The following is a 17,863-nucleotide window of genomic DNA, read 5'->3' as shown; positions in this document are numbered from 1 at the left end:
CTGGAGAAGTTAGAATTCCAGAGGGGAGATTCAAACATAGCAATTTCTGAAAACTGAACCATCGTCACTTCTCATACAAATGCAGATTAGGAATAAACTGTTAATTTTAAAAGTTTAACTCCAGATGATTTGAGCAAACAAGGCAGGCCCCAGCCTATAGAGGAAGGCAAAAAGACCCCTCTGAAGTGCCTATCCAGTTGGATGGCAGGGGGAGGGGGACATTTTGTTTGTGCACATGTGAGATATGAGTCTGCTTAGATGATCTGCCCTCTGCAATCTTCCAAAAAGCACAGTAGGAAATGCCCTGATTAACAGACTGAGTTTCTCAAAATGGGACATAAACACTTGTAGGGCCCCTTTTTATGTTGGATATTTCCCACCCCAAATGTAGGAACCAGCCAGATATTTAGCACAGGATAAAATCTCCTCTAAATCAAGTGTTATTTGGGCACAAACTCAGACCACTCAGCATTATTTCTCAAAAGCTGCAATCCTGTACCCACTTACCCTGAAGTCATCTCTATTCAGCTCAGTGGTACCTTCTTCTGACTAGACGTGTATAGGATTGTGCTGTATAAGACTATGCCTAGTCTTCGCTACTTCCTTCTCAACTCCAATGGGCTTTCTGCTCCATCTTGTCATATGTGTTCTACAGTCCTGTCTCTGTGCTAAGACAGATGGTTAGATAAGTGAGGTGGCTAATTTACTTGCAGAAGCTCAATTGTTTATTGCTGTAACAGAAATTAGTCTGACTTCTCAAGTGTTCTCATTTGCAGTTTTGTGATTTATTTGTACAATAATAATTTTTCCAGACCATTTACATCTAAAGTAGCCTCTGTGCTTTGGGGAATTTCAAACTGCCCAAGAGTTATCATGCTACTACAGATTAAACAGAGATAAAACAAAAATGCCAACGGGTTGAGTACAAGGTCTTGTTTCAGTCCAGAGATGAATAACCTTTAGGTTTCTTGTTGTTGTTGAGAGAAGTAATATAAACACCACATACCAGGGGAATGACTTTCCCTGGAAAATGATGAGACTCGGTGTTCATTGCACTTTGCTAATATTGACATGTTTGACTAGAAAAAATGCATGGATTCTGCCAGGATTCAGTAAAACTGTTCAACTCAAGCAGCAAAACTGCAGAGATGCAAGCTCATCTGATAACTTCAAGCCAACACTTTCAGCCTTCAGCAGACTTATGCACAGTTTTATCCTTATCAAATTGATTCCTGATAGTCAATAACAGCAATCTTGTCTTAGACCAATGCCAGCTGTACGTATATTTACAATATTTTCCAGCCACTATTTGGAAAGCATGGAATTGTTTATTCAGTTATCAACAACTGTTGCTCCAATTATTTCAGCACTCCTTCTGCCTTTACTATGGATTCTTTTGTATTAGCTTGAATGTCATAAATTATAGTTTCCTCATCTCAGCCAGAGCAGAATAAGGCAAAGCTTTCCTGAAGCAGGTTCCTGGCTGTATTTTCTAAAATGTATGAAGTTAATAAAACAATTTGGGGCATGGGTATTAAATGAAACCACCAATGCTGTTAATTTATTGTGCAATCCTATACATGCTTGCCTCGGAGTAAGTTAGTTCCATTGAACTGAATAGGACTTGCTTCTGAGTAGGCATGAACAGGATTGTTAGAATGATTGAAACAAAAAAAGGGACAGTGAAGAGCTCCAAAAGGATCTCTCCATTCTGGGGGAATGAGCTTTAACATGGGAAGTGTGGTTCAGTGTCAGCAAGTGTAAAGTGATGCACTTTGGGGCGAAACAATCCTAACTTCACATGTGCACTGATGAGGTCTGAGTTGGCAGTGGCTCATCAGGAAAGGGATCTTGGGCTTATGGTGGATGATGACTTGGTGAAACATTGGCCCAGTGTGTGGCTGCTGTGAAAAAGGCAAATTCCATGTTGGGGATCGTTAGGAAAGAAAGGAATTGAAACTGAAACTGCCAATGTCATATGATACCTTTATACAAATCTATGGTGCAACCACAGTTAGAATACTGTGGACAGTTCTCATCATCGCATCTCAAAAAGGATATTGTAGAGCTCAAAAAGGTGCTGAAAAGGGCAACCAAAATGATCAAGGGGTTGGAGCAACTCCCCTAGGAGGAAAGGTTACAACATTTGGGGTTCGTTCTTTACCTTAAGGGGGAAAAAGTTGAGTAAGGGGAGACATGATACAGGGGTATAAAATTATCCATAGTGTGTGGAAACTGGATATAATGCTAGAACCAGTTATCCAAAGAAACTGAGTGGTGGGAGATTCAGGAGAGATAAGAGGAAGTACTTCTTCATACAGTGAGTAGTTAAACTATGGTATTCACTAACCACAAGCTGTAGTGATGGGCACCAATCGGAATAACTTTAAAAGAAAATTCGACTAATTCATGGAGGAGAAGGCTATCATCAATGGCTACTAGTCATGATGGCTATATATTACTTCCAGTATCAGAGGCAGCATGCCTATGTACACCAGCGGCTGAGAAATATGACCAGGAGAGTGATATTGTGCCCATGTCCTGCTTGCAAGCTTCCCAGAGGCATCTGGTTGACAATTTTGGGAACAGAATGCTGGACTAGACAGGCCTTTGCCCTGATCCAGCATGGTTCATCTTATGTTCTAAGACAATCTTCTCCAATGTGGTGTCCTCCAGATGTTTTGGATGTCAACTCTCAGCAGCCCCTGTCAGTATGGCCAAAAGTCAGGAATGCTGGGAGTTGTAGTCTAAAACATCTGGAGACCACCAGGTTGGGGAAGGCTGTTCTAAGGTGAACCGCTATCAGTCCTACTCCTAATGTTCCTAATTCCGCTGTCCAAGCTTCAATAAAGTTGAAAGCATGACATAAGTTAATTGCTATGTATAGCTTAATGTCCCCAAATTCATTCCATAAAAGGATTTTGAGCTGCCTTAAAGTTCATTGATGAATTTACCTGGATTTCTGGTAAGTGTTTCGAAGTGTGGAATGCTGTAAGGTCATTCTAAATTGTCCAATGTATTCATACAATGCTACAGCGTGAATTTTTCATAAGAGCTCTGAAGGACCATTTATTTCTTTTGAAACCATATGAAGGTGATAGACAACGGAAAGAAATATTTTTTTTTTAATCTTAAGGCAACACACAGGTGTTGGCTCATGTTCCTTTTAATCATTCAATAGATTAATTTATTGTGCTTTACTTCCTTCTTGCCCTACTTGATAAATTGGTTTATAAGCTATGAGAAAATATTGGAAAGGTTGTTTTCATGGTTCCTTTACTTGTTCTGCATGTTACGAGTGACACTGAGCCTTGAGCAGGGGGTTGAGTGCATTGAGCAGGGGGTTGGACTCGATGGCTTTGTACGCCCCTTCCAACCCTACTATTCTATGATTCTATGTAACATGCATGTTCCCTCTGTTTCAGTGGCACAAGGCATGCACAAGTGGGAAGTATCAGCAGGCTTGGGAAAGGATCCTGCCTGAAATCTGGAAGAGCTGCTGCTAGTCAGTGTCAACAGTATTGGGCAGATAGACCAGTGGTCTGACTCAGGATACAGCAACTTCCTATGTCCCTATGAACGCTGACTGACTGTTGGTGGGGGGACAGGAAATTCGATGGGAAGGAGAATGGAATGGAATATCATAGAGGCAGGCACAGCTGACTGGAGCAGTGCACAGGAGCACTCCACACTGCAGCATTTTGTTGCAGGTCTCCCTGGCATTTTATATTCATGAATCACTCACAAAGCTCTGGTAATAATTAGAAAGGTTAATGCTGATCAGCTGGTTGCCCCAGAATTTTATTTATATAAATAAATAGCTGGTGGCTCCAGTTATTTATTTCAAGAGTTTATATTGTAGCTGTATGACATACAGTGACCCAAAACTTTAAGAAACAATGAAAACCAACTTTCAGCAACATTAGAATACACTGGGAAAATTCTTAATCCCTACCGTAATGGGAAAGCAGTAAAACATTTATGAGGGGAAGTTTAAAGATGTTAAAAACTGCATTGCTAATGAATGGTGGTAGCTGGCACTCCATGCCACCAAGGCCACTTGAACCTTAAGTGACAGTGCTGGATCCAGGACTACCCACAAGTTACATTTCTATCCTTTCAGAGGTGTAGGAAAAATTTTTTTGGATAATAAATCTAATTAAGGTGACCTCTTCTTATCTTGACAGGCTCCTCCTACTTCCTGTCTATATCAGGGCCTACGAGATGTGGTTTTTCTGAAGCTGAGAAGTACTCAGTCATTTGATACTCCACATAGTTACTTTATAAAGAGATGCTCAGAGACTAAGTTTCAAAGATTTATTATCAACAAGCAAATGTATTTGAGACAATTACAGAAGGAAATAGATACCATGGTATTTGTTGACGTAGGTTTCAATACGAAAAGAAAACAAGACAAAGCACAGTGCATAAATTACCAGTAGTTTTTTCGCCAGCAGTGATTACTCCCACAAGAGAGCAACTTCACCCAGTATCTTCCCTTTACTTTTATAATTTTACACTTGATCGTGACATGTAATGTCATTGTTTATGGTACTGTGATTGGCTACAGTACTCTTTTAATTCAACCTCTTCATTTTTGCATGCCATCATATTTTTACTTGTACAGTTCTGTAGAAATTTCCTGACTTGTTCTTTGTGGTTTTGACCTGTCTGAGACATGGATCTTATTGAGCAAGAATGTTTCTCATAAAGTTTCCTTTTCTCCAGGTCAAGCTTCCTGACAGTAATAGGTAAAAAGCAAACTTTGGTTCAGACAGCCATTTTAGCTATGCCTCTTTGATATGCCTGAAATGACCATTACCTTAAAATTGCCTACGGGCAGTGCAGCCCCATCTTGAACAGATATACACCTAATTCCCAGAGATGAGAAGTACCTACCCATAGTGCCTCAATTTTTGCCTGGATTCAGCTCAAATTTCTTGGCTCTTATCCAGCCCATTGAGGAATCCAGGCTGTAGTCCAGCACTTATTAAGACGTAAGTGTCAAAGGATCTAAATTTGTTGGTATCAAGATCAAGAAAATATCAATGCCCAGTCCTTTGAGATGAATCTGAGCATTGTGTGCAAGACAAAGAGGTGTGTGGTGGGTTTTTATGTTTTTAAAATGCATCTGTTTAAAATGTGAAGAAGGATTTGGCTAAGTATTTCAGCAGATCTGACCAAGTATGCCACTTACCTTTCAACTGAGTTAAGGGATAGGAGTTTATATTAAGATGAAGTGCACAAATTCACTGGAGAGAGATGGCTGGAAATGAAATGGCCACCTCCTGCATATTTTCATCCTGACATTCCAGAGATGTCTCCCTTGATGAAAAGAAGCAGAGTGAGGAACGATCTGCATTCTGTCACTGAAATAGACTTTGCAGATGACTCACTGTTGACCTCTGTGACTAATTCTTTCTTCTTCTTTTTCACAGAACAGTCTGTCAGGCTAGAAGAAAATAAAGGAAGAAACAGTTGGGTCAGAACTATTTCTGTAACAAATACCACATGGAAAGTAGCAATGGGTTGTCCTACTGGATTTGGGGGTTGGCTTGTTTTGTTTTCCTAGTGGTGTTCTTCTTGGGGCTGTTCCCTGGGGTAGGTGGTTTGTGTACTTTGTTTCATTATTAGTAAGGAAAGTAGGCTCCAATTTTATTTTCATGTATTTTGGTCAGGGATGAACAATGCCACCCTAAGCCCAAGGAAGCTGCACACAACGATTCTTGCAGAGGCGATAGCAGCGGTCCCTGCTGTTTCTGCTTCTTTCTCTTCACCCCAGCCTCGTCTTCCACTCCAGCTCTGGTACTCGTTTTTCTTTTCCCATTTCCTCCACAATGCTTCACTTCTCCCTTTACCCAGCTCCCTGTTTCTCTGTTCTCCCACCATCTCCTCCTGTCTGTTACCATGCTGCTCCCTTGAGCATACTTCTCAGGAGTCCCGATTGTGTGGACAGAGATCTCCATTCGTAGAACTGTAGGTGAGGGGCTCTCTACACACGATCAAAGCAGAAAACCCCGGGGCCAAATCCAACTCTCCTGGGGTACCAATCTGGCCTGCTGGGATTCCCCAGATGGCCATAAATCCCTTGCCTTATTTCCACCCACTTCCCCCTACCACCAGTCACTTGGGGTTTCCCCATCTTTTGTGCAGGCTTTTCTCCATTCTAAAAAATTGAAATGCCTCCCCAAAGGCTTAGATACTGGCAGTAAGAGCTTTAAGCCTCAAATAATGCATGTACGTCAGGAGCAAAGCATGTTGCCCCTCAGACCCCATATGAGCATTTGTGAGGTGTCTCCTCTGTTGTTAAAGCCCTGTATTTTTCCTTCTTTGAATCCCTTTTTGTTTGGCCTAAGTACCTTTGAGCAGATAACATAGACATGGATCAAAATGATGGAAGGTGCCCCTTTGAATTGGGACTGCACTGTTTTTGTCTTGGTCTGTTTTCCATAAAGCTTCATCCCAACCTGCTGTACCTCAGCACAAAGCAAGGAATAACATGCGCCCTGACACATCCCACATGGCTGGATCTGGATACCCAGTGAAAACGTCTTCTAAGATCTTTTCTGCTCTTGGTCAGACATCTGCAATAAAAAATTCAGATTCACCACTCTCAAAGGGATTGTGCAAATCTTGTCTTGCACACATACTGATTAAATATATCTAACCTACGCCACAGAATTGTTATGGGGACAAATTAAGAATACATTGTAACCTTGGGGTCAGAGAAATAAACCAAACCCATGTGATGTAAAAAAGGTTTGCCTATTACTCCAATCCTGCATGCAGTGACAGTCTAAGTGGGATTTACCCAGCCTAGCTGAATGTAGGATTACAGCCTAGCTCCACAATCCTATGTACATTTACCAGGGAATAAGTCCCACTGGACTCAGAGGGATGTATATCTGAGTAAATTTGCACTGGATCAGGCTGCAAAGCGTAATTTGCTACCAGGATAATACCAGTATGCTCTTTTGTGATAAGAAGCCAGGTATTACTTATAATTTGATTAACTCTCATCACCTAGTTTATATAGACTGTAAATTCAGCCATCATTTTTAATTCTGAGAATGAGAAAAATGTATGAACAAATCTTGTACAACCAAGCAATACAGGCCAAACTAACTGAGATGCCATTCACACAATTAGCAATTCTGTGGATGACTTTAAAAAAGAAAATGGCAGGTGTGGAAGACCTGATCTGGTTTGGGACCCTGGTGTAGGGATACTGTGTTTTAACCCTTTGCTCCTCAATGTGGTCCCAGGGCCTGCTATTTCCATTTGAAGAAAAGCTGCCATCCATGCAAATGGAAGCTTTCTTCCAATGTAAATAGCAGGTGTGCGTGAGGTAATCTGGATTGGGACCTCAGTGGGGGTCAAAGATTTAAAGACCCCCCCTAGCCCCATGCTAGGCTCCTGATCTGGAACACACACACCCCACATACACACACAACCTGCTATCTACTTTTAAAAAGTAATTAATGCAATTGCTAGTTGTGAATGCATGGATGGCATTGGCATCTCATCTATTTTGGCCCACCATGTCACAGAATATTAGCTCCCTTCACAGGTTAAATGCATGTGCCCTTCACAGGTTACAGCCGATGACTGGAGAGCAGAACTGAATCAAAAATAAAACTGCCAACATCGTGCAAATCTATGGTGCGAGTATGTTTTGAATGCTCTGTACAATTCTGGTCACTGCATCTCAAAAAGGTGATAGTAGAGTTGAAAAAAGTGCAGAAAAGGGAAACTAAAATGATCAAGGCGCTGAAGCAACTCGCCTATGAGGAAAGGTTACTACATCTAGGACCATTCAGCTTAGAAAAAAGAAGAGTAAGGAGAGACATGATGGAAGTGTGCAAAATTATACATGGGGTGGAGAAAGTGGATAGGGAGACATTTTTCTCCCTTTTATAATACTAGAACTGGGGTCATCCCATGAAGCTGATTGGCAGGATATTCAGGACTTTTAAAAGGCAGTATGTCTTCACACAGTGCAGAGTTAAATTACGGAATTCACTTTCCCAAGATGTAGTGATGGCCACAACTTTGAATGACTTTAAATTCATGGAGGATAAATCTATCAGTGGCTACTAGTCCTGATGGCTATATGCTGCCTCTAATATCAGAGGCAGTATGCTTATGTACACCATTTGCTGGGGTACATGACCAAGACAGTACTGTTGCACTCATGTCCTACTTGTGGGTTTCCTACCTTGGCTACTGTGTGAACAGAATGCTGAATTGGATGGACCCTTGGTCTGATCCAGCATATCTCTTCCTATGTTTTCAACATGCAGATGTTGGAGATGAGGTTAGAATCATAGAATAGAATGGTAGGGTTGGAAGGGGCCTACAAGGCCATCGAGTCCAACCCCCTGCTCAATGCAGGAATCCAAGTCAGAGCATCCCTGACAGATGGCTGTCCAGCCTCGTCTTGAAGGCCTCCAGTGTAGGGATGGACCAAAGTCCCTTACCTGTTCTCGAAGCTTGCTTCGCGGTGGAGGGGAGGCGCTTTGCTTCTCCCCCTGAAGTTCAGGCGAGGGGGGGGAGGCGCCCCGCCTCGCCCGGCCGAAATTCAGGCTGGGGGGGGAGGCGCCCCATTCCTCGCCGGTGAAATTCAGGCCGGGTAGAAGCGCCCCGTCTACCCGGCCGCGAAAAAAAAAGTAAAACAAAAAACACACACCCCCGTGATAGGCTACGTAACGATTTGCGTAGCCTATCACGGCTAGATTTCCAAAGTCAGCCGTGATAGGCTACGTAAATCGTCACGTAGCCTATCACGGGTGACTTTGAAAAAAAAAAGCGTACGCAAATGGCGGCGGCCCATGGGCGCCGCCATTTGCATTCCTTATTTTGACACGTCTAGTCTACGTAAAGATTTACGTAGACTAAGGCGAAAATAAGGGCAACGCAAATAGCGTTCCCTTATTTTCGCCGTAGTCTACATAAATCTTTACGTAGACTAGACATGCCAAAATAAGGAACGCAAATGGCGCCCATGGGCCGCCGCCATTTGCGTACGCGCTTTTTTTTTTCAAAGTCACCCGTGATAGGCTACGCGACGATTTACATAGCCTATCATGGCTGACTTTGGAAATCTAGCCGTGATAGGCTACGCAAATCGTTATGTAGCCTATCTAGGGATGGCGGAGAATTTCTCCCCGAAACTTCGGGGGGCCGAGCACCAACGTGTTCGGCCCCCCGAACAAGTTTCGGGGAGAAATTCTCCGCACCCCCCCCAGGACGGGACTTACCTTTGCCGAATGTCCCTCCCGGCGGCGGGTCCGGCCGGCGGTTCGGCGGGTGTTCATCCGGGCCGGAGCAGCAGCCGGTCTTTTGACCGGCTGCCGCTGCTGCCATTCCAATCAAAGAAAAAAAAACAAACACCCCCGTGATAGGCTACGTGACGATTAACGTAGCCTATCATGGCTAGATTTGCAAAGTCAGCCGTGATAGGCTACGTAAATCGTCACGTAGCCTATCACGGGTGACTTTAAAAAAAAAAAATGCGTACGGATAATGGCGGCCCCCATAGGGAGCCGCCATTCCCGTTCTTTATTTGGTCGCTGTAGTCTACTTAAAGATTTACGTAGACTACGGCGAAAATAAGGGCAACGCTATTTGCGTAGCCTATTAACGTAGCCTATCACGGCTAACTTTGCAGATCTAGCCGTGATAGGCTACATTAATCGTCACGTAGCCTATCACGGGGGTGTTTTTTTTTTTTTTTAACTTTGGAGTTCGCAGCCGGGCGAGGCGAGGCGCCTCCTCCCCGGCCTGAATTTCGGCCGGGCGAGGCGGGAAGCCTCCCCCCCGGCCTGAATTTCGGCCAGGCGAGGCGGGAAGCCTCCCCCCCCAGCCTGAACTTCGGGGGGAGAAGCAAAGCGCCTCCCCTCCACCGCGAACAAGCTTCGAGGACAGGTAAGTGACTTTCGTCCCTCCCTAAGCCTATCACGGGTGTGTGGTTTTTTTTTTTTTACTTTACTTTTTTTTTTTTGCAATGGCGGCGGCGGCAGCAGCCAGTCGGGAGACCGGCCGCCGCCCCCGCCCCCGATGAAACGCCGATGAACTGCCGTCGGGACCCGCCGCTGAGAGGGACATTCGGCCATGGTAAGTCCCAACCTGGGGGGGGCGGGGGGCCGGCGGAAAATTTCCCCACCAATTTCGGGGGGCCGAATGCGTTGGCATTCGGCCTCCCGAAGATTCATGGAGAAATTCTCCGCCATCCCTACTCCAGTGTGGGAGAGCCCACTACCTCCCTAGGTAATTGGTTCCATTGTCATATTGCTCTAACAGTCAGGAAGTTTTTCCTGATGTTCAGCCGGAATCTGGCTTCCTGTAACTTGAGCCCATTATTCCATGTCCTGCACTCTGGGATGATCAAGAAGAGATCCTGGCCTTCCTCTCTGTGACAACCTTTCAAGTCCTTGAAGAGCGCTATCATATCTCCCCTCAGTCTTCTCAAGCCTAAACATGCCCAGTTCTTTCAGTCTCTCTTCATAGGGCTTTGTTTCCAGTCCCCTGATCATCTTTGATGCCTTCCTCTGAACTCTCTCCAGTTTGTCTGCACCCTTCTTCAAGTGTGGTGCCCAGAACTGGACACAGTACTCCAGATGAGGCCTAACCAGTGCTAAGTAGAGGGGAACTAGTACTTCCCAGGATTTGGAAGCTATGCTTCTATTAATGCAGCCCAAAAGAGCATTGGCCTTTTTTGCAGCCACATCACATTGTTGGCTCATATTCAGCTTGTGGTCGACAACAATTCCAAGATCCTTCTCGCTTGTAGTGTTGTTGAGCCACGTATCCCCCATCTTGTAACTGTGCATTTGGTGTCTTTTTCCTAGGTGCAGAACTTGGCATTTATCCCTATTAAATGTCATTCTGTTGTTTTGTGCCCAGTGCTCCAGTCTATCCAGATCACTTTGAATTTTGTTTCTGTCTTCCAAGGTATTAGCTATCCTGCCCAATTTTGTGTCATCTGCAAATTGGATCAGCATTCCCTGCACCTCCTCCTCCAAGTCATTAAAAAAATGTTGAAGAGCACTGGGCCCAGGACTGAGCCCTGCGGTACCCCACTTGTTACCTCTCCCCAGTTTGAGAAGGTCCCATTGATAAGCACTCTTTGAGTCCAATTCTGTAGCAAACTGTGGATCCACCAGATCGTTGTTTCATCTTGCCGACTTTGAGGTAGTTTGCTCAACAGGATATCATGGGGCACTTTGTTGAAAGCTTTGCTGAAGTCGAGGTATATGATATCTACAGCATTCCCACGGTCCACAAGGGAGGTGACTTGATCAAAAAATGAGATCAGATTTGTCTGGCAGGACTTGTTTTTGACAAATCCATGTTGGCTTTGAGTAAGCACTACATTGTTTTCAAGGTGCTTCCAGATGGATTGCTTTATCATCTGCTCCAGAATTTTCCCAGGGATTGATGTCAGACTGAGTGGTCTGTAGTTCCCAGGTTCCTCCTCTTTACCCTTTTTGAAGTTAGGGACAACATTAGCCCTCCTCCAGTCATCTGGCACTTCCCCCGTCCTCCATGATTTCTCAAAGAGAATAGACAGAGGTTCTGAGAGTTCTTCTGCCAGTTCCTTTATTACTCTAGGATGCAGTTCATCTGGCCCTGGAGATTTGAACTCATTCAAAGTAGGTGTTCCTTGACCATATGCCTATTGATTTGCCTATCGTTAGTCCAGCCATGTGATGCTAGAGATGGAGCCAGCAGTGTGACCCTTATTCCCAGCCATCACATGGACCTCCTTCACACCTGTAATGCCTGAAAGGTTCTAATGTCCATGTGTGAAAACAAGGTTGAAATAATGTCCTACAGAATCATTGTTAAATGGACAAAGATATTAAAGCATAAACCATTCAACAATATGCAGTCCAGTAAGGCTCTTTTGAATGCTTTCACAGCAGGCAGTAACTGGCTGTTCTATTCAGTCAGTGCCAAGAGCAATTCATATTAAAATATTTGTTGACTCCTCCTGCCCCTCAGAGTTCACATAACAACATAGTTGCGGACGTGCTTGCTCTGAATCATCCTTACGACAGAATTCGTAAATCAAGAGGAGAGATGCATTTCCTCCCTAAGGAGCTATATTAATTTAATTTAATTGCATTTCATTTCTATTTTAAAAATCCTATTTTAATGTTGCTCTGATTTATGGGTGGAGGTTTAGTACAACTGTTATTTAACTTGATCTTTCTCATGATATCAAACTCTAACAATCAAACTCTAATAATTTTTCATTTCCATTATCCATATAACCGTATGCCTTAATCCCAAATTTAAGCTGCCGCTGCTGTTGTTGTTGTTATTATTATATTGCCCTTTTTTGTTTATTCGTTCAGTCGCTTCCGACTCTTTGTGACTTCATGGACCAGCCCACACCAGAGCTTCCTGTCGGCCGTCGCCACCCCCAGCTCCCCCAAGGTCGAGTCCGTCACCTCCAGAATGTCATCCATCCATCTTGCCCTTGGTCGGCCCCTCTTCCTTTTGCCTTCCACTTTTCCTAGCATCAGCATCTTCTCCAGGGTATCCTGTCTTCTCATTATGTGGTCAAAGTTTTTTTTTTTTTGCCCTTACATAACCAGATAAACTTTTCCATCACAGATTAAAAACTGCCTGGGTTTTCACTGGATTAATATGGGTGACTAATCGTTTACTTGTTTACATGTTTTCATAGTTGCTACAAAAGTGTCCTATCAGTTCTGTAGGAATTTTTACAGATATTTCTGTAGATATTTAGCACTACCACATGTTGCAACCCAGTGCTAACGCCTCCATGCTAGTCACCTGAATCATATATGCCACATACAAAGCTTAGGATAATATTTACTTAGGATAGGAAATGTATTTTCTTGCTTTTTGGTGTTTGAACATAATGTTCCTAAAGGCCAGCACAGATTATTCATCTCTGCTGATCTGGCCCAACTCATGGGGTTGCATCCAGCAAAAGCCTCCTGCAGACGGCAGGGCTCCTTCCATCAGCAGAAGCCTTTTGATCCACTGGAGCATTTCTGCTGGCTGAATGAGGGAGGAGGCTGTTTTTGCCAATTCCCTCCTCCCTTTAATTCTCTTTTGTCCCCCCTCCCCCATCTTGTCTGGATCTGCTCCCGACCCTCTGGAACAGGAGGGGAGGTGGTGCTGGGGGGATGCAGAGGTTGAGGGAAATCTGTTGAAACCATCTCCCCCTCTCCACACCTTTCTGCCAGCTCGAGTATTCTGAATGGAACTCCACTGGGGGATGTTCCTGCCAGTGGAATAAAAATTCTTGATCCAAACCATTCAGTGTGGTTTGGATTGGATTTCCATGACATCCCTAGTGAATGGGGCTCTCCAGAGCAGCCACCAGGCACCCTCTGGCTCCTTCTGTGGATTCTGAAGAGCCATGTTGGCTGTAGAAAGCAGCCAGTGCAGTTCTCCAGAGAGCTGCCCAGACCTGAATGCCTGGCCCTGACGGGGTCCTTTCTCAGAGCCAGGCTTGTGGAATGGATGTCCCTGGAAATCACCTGTATTGCAACATGGGACAGGCGGGCGATGCAGCTGTTGGGGGAGACACAGCTGCAGCAATTGGAGAGTGGCTGGACCCGGTGGAAGTATGCACGTGCTCTCCCGTGGGTGGCCTTGCACATAAATCATCAGATCGTTGCCAAGCTGAGAACAAAGTGGCAAAAGATGTTGTCTAGCCACAAATGGTACTAACTATCCTAAACAAATATAATGCTGCTGAAGAATCTTCTTAGAAAAAGGCTTCAAAGAAATGGATTTGACTCAAGATGCATTTCAGTTCAAGTTTTAAAAGGGGGGCCAGGGGGGCTGGTTGTCCAAGCTAGGAGGCTTCTGTGTGTGCATGAGTGTGTTTTAACATGGGGGTGAGTTGTGCAGGATTCAGCTGTGGGTAGGGGAGAAAGGAGAATGAAAATTAACCTGCCTTTCGATACTGGATGCATGTTTTGCTTGACTTGGAAAAATGGGTACATTTACAACAACCAGTTCTATGACATCCTTCCCCAACCCGGTGCCTTCCAGATGTGCTGGACTGTTACTCCCATCATTCCCAGCATGGCCATGCCACTTTATGCTATCACCAGAAGCTTATTTCATATGATAAAACTAAAAACATCTATGGAATTCATCATGTGATCAAAGTTTACCTGCAATTCATCACATTGTCAAAGTTTCCATGTTCTCTCTCTGGCATGTCCTTAAAAACAAACAAATAATAAATAATAATACAAATATCAGTTCCTTTTTGAGCAAGTAGAGCATTTAAGTAATAAATGAGTTGACTCATAAGTAGGCTTGTGCGAACTCACCCCCGTCTGGGTTCTCCGGGCGCCTGCCCAGCCGCTGTCCCTGCTTGCTAGTCCCTTGACTGCCCTCGAGCCCTTCCCGTGCTCTGTGAGCAGCCCGCATTCACACTGGTGGCCTCATTGAGCTCTGTGGACACCATTTTTTGAAAAATAAAATGGTAATTGCAATAATGTGCATATTTGTGTCTGTGCAAAAATGCATGTGTTTGCAAATGCGCATTTCCGCATATATGCAAATGTGTGCATTTTGGTGCAAAAAATGGTGACAGCGGAGCTTGACGAGGCCACCGGGGTGAGTGCAGGCCACTCACTAAGAGGGGGCAGGGGGCGAGCAGGGGCAGGGGCTGAGTGAGCGGGGCTTGGGGGTGCGAGTGAGCGGGGCTTGGTGGTGTGGGCAGGTGAGGGGGGGTTCTACCAGATTCCTGGACGGAATCGGGCACCTACTCCATCCCTACTCATAAGAATATCAGAAGAGCCAAGCTGGATCAAACCAAAGGTCCATCTAGTCCAGCATTCTGTTCACACAGTGGCCAACCAGCTGTCGACCAGGAACCCACAAGCAGGGCATGAGCACAACAGCACCCTCCCACCCATGTTCCCCAGCAACTGGTGTACATAGGCTCACTGCCTCTGGTACTGGAGGTAGCTCAAAGCCATAAAGTCTAGTAGCTAGCCATTGATAGCCTTTTCCTACAGAAATTTGTCCAACTCCCTTTTAAAGCCACCCAAATTGGTGGCCTGACACTAACACGTTTGCCACCATGTTAGTTAGGGACCAAGGTCGATGTAATACTTGGAGATCCATGATCAGATTTCCATCTCATTCTTGCTCTCACTCTGTATATGTTTGTCTTAGTTCAAAGAAATCATGTAGATGCCTCAATCAGTTCAGGCAGTTGGAGGCTGGTGACTCCAGTTTCAGAGGGGCAGTGATTCCATTCTGGGTTTTAGTTCCCACCAGCCAGAACTCTTAAGGTGCTATCCAAGGTGCTTAACCTTATCCCTGAAATGTGTTCAGCACCTTGGATAGTATCTTTAGAGCTTTGACTGGTTGTAACTAAAACCCAGAATGGAATCACCTCTCCACTGGAACTGGAATCACTAGCCACCACTGAGATCAGGTGAACAGCATTAGGGAAGAGATTTTTATCCATTTCCGGATCTGAATCCTTCCTGCAAATTTGGTATTTGCCCCATGAAGCAAAACAATCTGGCACTGAACAGACACTTGCATATTTTTCTCTGAGGCAAATACTAATTTGGGGAGCATTTAAATAGGGAAAACAACTCAGAGAAAGGGTTAAACATGACCTCCCCCAAAGCCACTCCCCCATCAGATTTCTCTGATGTACACACACAAACACACAAGCCATGGGTATCAACCAGTTTGCCCCCCAATGCCAGACATTTAGCAACAGGTGCACAAAAGTGAGTCTCAAGTAACACTAAACATTTTTCTCCAGCCTCCAGCTGGATACTACTTCATTTCCATAGCAATAATTGAATTGCAATATGGTGCAACTTGATTTATTAATTAATTTATTTATTTGACAATGTGCAGAATGCAAAGCATTTTCCATTTGGCTTGTGAGACTAGTGTACTGAATATTTGTTTACTGCTCATGTAGAAGTATCGCCACCAAGGTGATATTTCCCTCCTATCAAACTGTTCAGCTGCAACTCGGAGAACAAAGAGCACTTTCTCCAGTTCATTTTCTTGCCAGCATTGCTGTGTGCTTTCTGGGAGTGAGCCCTATAATTCACAGAGCGGGAGGATGTCCAATGAGAGGAGTTTCACTTAGCTAATTCTATTACAGGCTTATCTTTGGGCAGGGTCCTTCTGTCCCACCTGCGAAAGCTGATGTCTTTGAACTACAAGTGTCTGATGTGTACCCCAGCTGTGTTTAATGTCCAACAAGCATCCAGAGTAAGTTTATACACTGGGCCTTGGGGAATTCACTTAATGTTAATTGCTCTACACCATCTGGCACCTGGTTGACAGATAGCACTGGCTGTTGGTAATGCAAGTGCAAGTGATATAACAAAGATCCATCACTGGACTACAACCCAACACATGGCCAGACATTTAGAGTTGTTATTTTTTATCAATATATTGAGCCTTGAAGCAATCATAAAACCACATGACTTGCAAAGATGTTCCTTCAAATTTAATGACTGTTAATGACGCCCAAACATAACTCAATAAGAGTCAGCAGTACATCCAAGGAATGTGAAGACTCTTATTCTGGCCAAAAAAGATGTACTTCTAGTATCATCACCCAAAGCCTGACAATTTTTTGTTTATTTGATGTACCAATGGGCCCAGATAAGATTGATTAACTGTGTGAAAAGCCAAGTTTTACGACAGGATGCCAATTTCTTTAATTAAAAAGCACCCATCTGCACACCAAATCTAGCCTTAGGGTTTGGGCCTAAAACCATTCCTAGGAATGGAAAGATCTGGCAAGATGAAAACAAAGAATTTCAACACATCGGAGTTCTGAAACAAATATATGTTTCCAGAATGTTCAGACTTCACTTTACTACAAACCTTTAATTTATGTATGAATTGATTTAGATGTTTAACTTCTCCTGTCTCTGAAGGCTCAGGGTGGGTAACCACATTTTAAAATAACTAGCAGTAAAAACATATGAATGTAAGATCACAACACATCTTCCACTATGTAACCCTCTGCTTATCCCTGACTACGCATGGAATGTTGGGTCTTTGTATTGGTTTTATCTGTAATCAATTACAGGATTTGTCTTGGGATTATTTTTTTAAAATCTTTTTATTATTATTATTACAGATCAATCAAGTTGCATACATTTATTACATTACAGGAAAATGCAGAGAATACAGATGCCATTTGCTAATGGTATCCTTCACTGCGCCAGCAGAATTATTTGACAATGACCACGAGCTCCAGGGTAATAACAGTTTGAGCATTCCAGATAGCCTCACTCTGCACAATTCTCTGTTATGAACAACCCACCAACCATAGCAGCTGATTTTCCATTAGGCGATGGATGCCCTAGACCCTATTGGCTTGGGGATGTTGGGAGTTGTAGTCCAACACATCTGGAGGGCACCAGGTTGTGCAAGGCTGTCCTAGACTTGCTCAGCATATATGAAAAATACTCCATTATACACAATTTAGGCTTTAAAATTATGGAAGTGTTGAATTACCCATTGGGCAGTTCTGGAAGTATTTGTATTTTTATCCCCCCCTATGGACTTCAGTGCTGGTAAATCCATGTGCCAGTTTACACGTAATGCAATATAATATAGTGGCTATCCGAGACTAAGCTGCTTGTGATGGGCATTGCTGGTTTAAATTTCAACATTGGTTTGGGCTCACTAGATGACTTTAGCCACACAAACAGCCTCTCAGCCTCAGTCCTACATCTGTAATATGGGAATAGCAATATGGATTTACTAGTCGCAAAGATGTACTACGATAATGTCTGCAAAGCATATATGAGATGATTTTATTATTTTCTCTGGCCTAGGTAATTGGGAGATCAATTGCACG

The 17,863-nt window shown here is 43.9% G+C and overlaps 1 protein-coding gene across 1 annotated transcript in view; it reads right to left on the bottom strand.

Moving 5' to 3' along the window:
- Positions 1-4,304: 4,304 nt before the first annotated feature.
- LOC146357311 (uncharacterized) overlaps positions 4,305-17,863 on the bottom strand; it is a 36,408-nt gene continuing 22,849 nt past the window's right edge. The window contains exons 4-6 of the mRNA XM_084845714.1: positions 14,169-14,218; positions 6,477-6,584; positions 4,305-5,452 (exon numbers count right to left, since the gene is read on the bottom strand). Of these exons, the coding sequence (XP_084701840.1) occupies positions 5,299-5,452; positions 6,477-6,584; positions 14,169-14,218 (312 nt within the window). The 3' untranslated portion in view covers positions 4,305-5,298. The remainder of the gene's footprint in view (positions 5,453-6,476; positions 6,585-14,168; positions 14,219-17,863) is intronic.

Source organism: Heloderma suspectum, chromosome 1 (genome assembly GCF_057233095.1).
Source record: "Heloderma suspectum isolate Gila_16-S chromosome 1, 16-S_ref, whole genome shotgun sequence".
Classification (NCBI taxonomy): Eukaryota; Metazoa; Chordata; class Lepidosauria; order Squamata; family Helodermatidae; genus Heloderma; species Heloderma suspectum.
This window is presented reverse-complemented; position numbering and strand designations above follow the sequence as displayed.